The sequence below is a fragment of the Dinoponera quadriceps genome, unplaced genomic scaffold (assembly GCF_001313825.1).
Source record: "Dinoponera quadriceps isolate SergipeBrazil2010 unplaced genomic scaffold, ASM131382v1 scaffold628, whole genome shotgun sequence".
In the NCBI taxonomy this organism is placed as follows: domain Eukaryota; kingdom Metazoa; phylum Arthropoda; class Insecta; order Hymenoptera; family Formicidae; genus Dinoponera; species Dinoponera quadriceps.
Genome location: NW_014554836.1, coordinates 697,486 through 703,485, shown reverse-complemented (window position 1 = coordinate 703,485; position 6,000 = coordinate 697,486). Strand labels below are relative to the sequence as shown.

At 49.0% G+C, this 6,000-nt stretch overlaps 1 protein-coding gene across 1 annotated transcript in view; it reads left to right on the top strand.

Annotated features, from left to right (window-relative positions):
• Nucleotides 1-2,015: 2,015 nt before the first annotated feature.
• LOC106742230 (neurotrimin-like) overlaps nucleotides 2,016-6,000 on the top strand; it is a 158,865-nt gene continuing 154,880 nt past the window's right edge. The window contains exon 1 of the mRNA XM_014614975.1: nucleotides 2,016-2,109. Coding sequence (XP_014470461.1) covers nucleotides 2,016-2,109 — 94 coding nt within the window. The remainder of the gene's footprint in view (nucleotides 2,110-6,000) is intronic.

Below are 6,000 nucleotides of genomic sequence, written 5' to 3'. Positions count from 1 at the left end.
TGCAAAGAAAACTAACTTCTGATTTGATACACCGGTATCCGCAGCCGATCGCGAGCGACATAGGGAGAGCGATCCTCCTTCGCGAGTAATTGAAACAGTCGTCGAATGTATTGCGTTTCGCTGTTGTCGTCGTCGTCGACGACGAGCCGATTATTCTCCGGCCGAGAATCTACGGTTTCCGCGGTCGAGCTGGGATACCTGCGTCCGTGACACGTGTGACGATTGACGAGATTTTCTTTGATAGCGCACTGTCAGCAGGGTAACTCGAACGGAGCAATCGAACGTAGGCTCGTATCCGTCGGAAATTTTATTCGCTCATGTGGCCGACGCATCGAGCGCACGGTCGTTCCTTCCTCTTCATTCGCGAATATTCCACGCACTTTTCCTCACGCAGTTCTCTCACCGTACCGTTTAACGGGCATAAACGTAAGTCATTTTGATGTTCGCGATCCCGACTACCGGGAGATCGGTTTATCGACGCGGTAAAATATTTGCGCGACAACACACCGTGCGAGGCTGCACATGGATATTTCCAGTCATATTCGAAGATGACACCTTTATAGATTAAAAATAACACGCACGAACTGAAATCGATATTTTAATTTTTATTCATAGCCGGCATGCAGTTGAAAACGATTTTACACGGCCCCTCGTGCATTCAACGAGATCGTCCAACTCGAAATAAATAAAGTTCAAAATTATTCGATCGCGAAAAGAGAAAGAAACGGAGACGCGAATACCTCTTAACCTTTCGTCGCGTCATGCGACCGTTTGATCGCGCACAAAACGCGACAGCTTAATTTTCATCTCGCAGTGATCGACCCGCATTAGGCAAATATAATGTAACTTCAAAGCAAACTCACCCTCGATGCTAGTCGCCTACTTACACGGGCAAGGGATCTTTTTGTTTGTGTTTGTGCAGCGCGTCGCAGAGGGAACTCTTTTCAGATTTGAATGTTTCATCGCGTGGAGTGGCATCGATTCCGTTCTTATGCCGGCGTCGAAAAGAGAGGAGAGAGAGAGAGAGAGAGAGATGTAGTGTCAGTGTAGAATTTAAATCATTTCGCGCTGCATCGCGTTACGTAAATATTCCACATTCGTGCCCCTCTCGCGGCGCAATGTACGTGGGCGCTCTGCGCTTTCCCGCTTCCTCTCTCTTTCTTCCTTTTCCTTCGACAAAGTAAATATAATTTAACTCGAATTATAAATCCGGCTGCGCACGTGCTCTTGGATATCTTTGAGCTGTGGGCGTTATAAATCAGATTAACAAGTCAGCCCCGACATTTTCATCCTCTCCGACATCTGTTATTTCCTCCGGTCTCGACGGGACCTCTTATCGAGACATACTGAAAGAGAGAGAGAGAGAGAGAGAGAGATAGGAAAATAGGAAAAAAGAGAGACCGGATTACCGCTTCGCTCGCTCTTCAGATCGGCGCGTTACTTTTTCTATTTGCTCGCGCGTCTCGGTTTTAACGTCTCTCGGCTGAGAGGGAAAACAGTTCGCGCGCACCTGTAGTGGCGCATAAAATAAGTCTGACTGCTAGAGAACGCACGTGAGAGAGAGAGAGAGAGAGAGAGAAGCGAGCTTAGCGTAGTTCTCGTCGTCCCGTCATAATCACCAGGCTCTAAGTAAATCCAGGTGTGTCAGCGTAACTCAAAGCAAAGCTTTGCCACGCGCACGACCAGCCAGCCAGCCAGGCAGCTAGCCAGCCAGCCAGTCGGCCGGTCAAGGGAGCGTCGGCGCGACTCGGTGGTGCCCCCCGACGCGGACCCGAAGGGGGATCCTCCTCGCGTCGCGGCACGTCGAAGAGGGATGAACCGGCCGGTGGGGGTGAACGGCGCGCAACCCCTTCGGTCTCGCGACGGGGTGCCGCGCGCGATAGAGAGGGGGTTCTTCGCCTCGTGCGCGCCGGATATACGTAGCTTCGCGGCAGGTCAGGACTTCAGTCTCGACGCGGCAGCGCTACCCTCGTCGCGCTATACGCGTGCGACTGCCTCCACGCGCGACGACGATCATGGGTGAGAAACGTACCGTGTGCCCGCGCCGACGACAGGTGCCCCTTCTGGTAGTGACCACCCTGCTGGTCGGCGTGCGTACGGAGCTTGTCGGTGAGTAGACGCGTTATTTGCGCGCATCATCATTCGCCCGGTCCCGCTTCTGAGAGTATCTCCTGCTCGTCGCGCGTGCCGGGAAACCGCGTAGACGATGACACCTGTGGTGCGCCGGAGCTGTTAATTACGTCGCTCGTTAAGCATCTATCGCTTAGCTGGCTGGCTGTTCGTGAGAGCTCCCCGAGATCGCGCAACGCCTGTGATACGCTCGTGAAGTCTGTGACGCGGTAGTACGTGTTCTCCGCTCCGATACACGCGCGGGTAGTACCTGTGGTGCGTGGATAATGGGACGGTGGGATCGAAGATCCCACTTACGTGCGTGCGAGCCATTGCGATCCTCCGTGATTCGGAGCGAATCAGCTCGCTCTCCTCGGAAGCTCGTCTCGTACACGGTTGATTTTTCCCTCGGCCGAGTCAATATCGAAAGCGAGACTCTGTTCTCGTTTTTCAAGCTAATATATGATCAGGTTTAACGGAAGTCGTCATCGGATACGAGAAAAATCAATTGTTGAACGGGTTATTCACTGGTTTTTTATCGCACCATCGTCGAGTATCCGTTTGAAATCGATATATGTTCTTTTAGTAAAGGATTGTGAATTATATGAAAAGTTGAAATATACAAAAAGATTTGTAATAGAGTAGAACGAGCGGGCAGGAATAGATTGTAGCTCACAATCCTCTTCTCTTTAATCGAATGAAACATCGATAACGCGGCGTCTTTTTGTATAACGCGAGAGCAAACTACCGGTGATCGGAACGCGGGTCGTTTGCCTATGCATGGACATTTTCGCCGATGAATTAGTGGAATCAGGAATTAACACGAACTGCGATCGGTTTTTGCACGATAATTGACGGATCTAATTGTGAAAGCTGACGTGACAGGAATTTCGACGCTCGGTTTATGTTATGGTTTTAACGCGTTGCGATTTGTTCCGCGGCAAGTCGTGCGACGAATAATTCATTTCATTGCCCTCGTCGCGAGCTCCCCTCCCTTCTCACCCCTTTTTTTCATTCACCACTCTTCGGCTGTCCGTGACGTTTACGAGAGCGCGTAGATTTGTGGTGATTTGATTTTGCGCTTTATCTGTAAATTATGAACAAAACTGCCATCTGCGGTTACAGGTGCCATAGTGTCGCAAATGGTACGTGACGTACTCTCACCCTCGCATAGGATATTCGCGCTCGTGCGCGCGCGCGTGAAAATCGCAGTCGAACGAGCGCGCAACGCCGGCCATTGTCGAACCTAAAATCGCTACGCTATTTTAAACAAACGCGCGCGCGGCACAACGTCAAGTATTGCAAGTGGAAATTTTCGCGTGGCACAAGCGGGACGCTTCGACGATAAAGGGAAATGCGAAAACGGCGGGCTTAGATTGCCGCATAAAGAATCGATTTATAGACAGAACGGAATAACGACGGTGACATCGTTTTAGCGGATCGTAAAATTTCGAGAGTGCATCGCACAGTTTATGTAACATGCGGATGCTGAATATCTTCTTTTCTCTTGCTTTATTGAAGAAGTTTTCAGATGCCGATGCGTCGTTGTGCAATTTCAGACGCGCATCGCCGGCGCGTATTTTCCCTCGCGGAAGAGACGCGTTTATCGCCTGATTCCGTTTTACGCCGCACTTGACAGTTCCGGCGGAACTTCCGAGAGATCGAAATTGTTTCATATTCGTGAAATTACGTATGCGAGAGCGGCTCTCGTGAACCGAACAAAAAGTGCGATACTGCGGGGACTCATTTCTTAACGGTCTCCGAGTGGTTGTATCGTTAACTTTATCGCACTTTTTATAACTTCGTTTACATTTTAATTCCGCGAGAGTTCTCTGGATAATTATATCGTTCTGCTTCGGCATGAAATAACTTCTCCCCACTTTCGCGCTAGAGAACTAATATATATTTCTGCGTGCGATCGAAAAACGTACGATCGTAAAATAACGGATTAGAGAGGGTTTACCCAGCCGTTAGACGCTTTGAAAAATCTGGATATTGTCCGGAGCGCATTCCGTACACAAGAACCTCGTACCAATCCTACCTTAATTAATTAAGTAGCGGCTCTCGCAAAATCGGTTCGCCCGAAAACCGCCTGCATCCTGAGGTAAGAAAAGTTGCGCATGCGACTTTTCAGCGGACGGGAAGAGTTTGAAGTTCGCTCATAATATATATTATCGCTCTAATAAAGCTACGTAAAATGCTAAATAAGTGTCTAAGTGTGTAAATTGAGTTGCCTCTTTATGAAATTATAAAAAGTTAGCGCGTGTAACAGGTGGTTCGGTGGTGATTGTTTTGCTCGATATTCGTAAGGCTGATCGAGGCTAGTCCGTAACAAGGATAATCGTCTTCGGTGACGTCATTAGGCGGAATCTCATCGATCAGATCGCGAAGCGATGGGATATGAACAAGCGGTCACCACCATCGGGCTATCTTTGGTTTCGTTGACGAATCCAGCGACGAATCCGCGATATTCACTGCGACAACTTAAGCGTTCGAGTTTTACGGAGATCCAAACGTCGTCCGAACGGCATTCTTGTTATCCATGATGGATCACCCCGGGACGGATCCGGGAGGATCGTATCGGAGAATAGGAGGTTCGCCTTTAAGAGCACAGTCGACCATTCTGTCAGATCCTCCCGCATTATTACATCAAAGCGAGTGGAACGCTTTAAAAATGTCTCGGGCTCTTGTCGATGCGCAAGACAAGCCCGGGCAATCGCGTATATTCCAATACACTCGAGCTCTCTGCATTAATAAAAGCGCGGGGATGGAGTGTGCGGCGGTATTCGCTCGGTTAACATTATGAAGTGTAATTTATCGCGCGAGCTACACCCCTACACACACTTTTCAAACGTGAGATACGACGCATCGTTTCTGACCGTTTTTCAGGGGGGTTATTTATGCCCGGGAGTCTCAGAATACGTCGATATACACCACGTTGCAGGATATTTTCGCCGTGCCGGTATGTAAATCACTCGTCGCATGCACTGTCGCGAGCATTTTATCGACCCGCGACGCGGAATTTAGCGATTCATGTTCCACTAATTATTACTATCTTCGACCCTTGCCGCCGCTGCCACGCGAACAGAGAGAAAGAGAGAAATAGATGGATAGAGAGCGTGCATACGCGCACACATGTAAGGAAGGAAATAAAAACGTATCATTATGCGGTAAGTTTACAAACGAGGGCTTTGTACGTGACAGCAGTTTTGAAAATGCGTCTGTGCGCTTTCGGGGCGGAGGAGCTTTGTTATCGCACTTTGGCTCGTTACTTTTCTGGATAACCGGCCGGTTGCAATTTCGCAGTTCTCAGTGGGGAAACGTCTGGCAGCCTGTCGTCAAATTCAACTGTTCGCACAAACGTTTCGCGCGAGTTGGTGCGTCTGCAAAGGGGGGGGGAGGGGGACTGAAAAAGCGCCGAGAAATAGTTGCGTTTATAGTCTGCGTATATTTGCAGTATTTAGAAGCCATTATCGAGGTACAGATGCAGCGAGTAGCGCGACAAATAGATGCTCTGTTAAAATAGCTTTTGTTAATATTTGCTGAGCTTTGTCTCAGGAGCAAAAAGAGTAATTAATTTTTTGCCACTTACAATATCATTCTCGAAGTGTCTCACATCGATGTCTATTTCTGCCGATTATTGTTGCGATTTATTCTCGACCGGCGTGTAAATTTTCCAGTTCGTCACAAAGCAGGCCGCGCGCTCGTGTATCTGTCAGCGACCGTAATACTTTACTGATTTAATTAAATGTATCCTTGAGATAAATCCGAGTGTTCGCGACAGCCATCGGCGACGCCGTTGACCGCTCGAGTACGTAACGGAATTAGGATTGCAAGGATAACAGGCGCGTCACGAGATCGCTAACGTCGTCTTGAGAACCGACATAATTT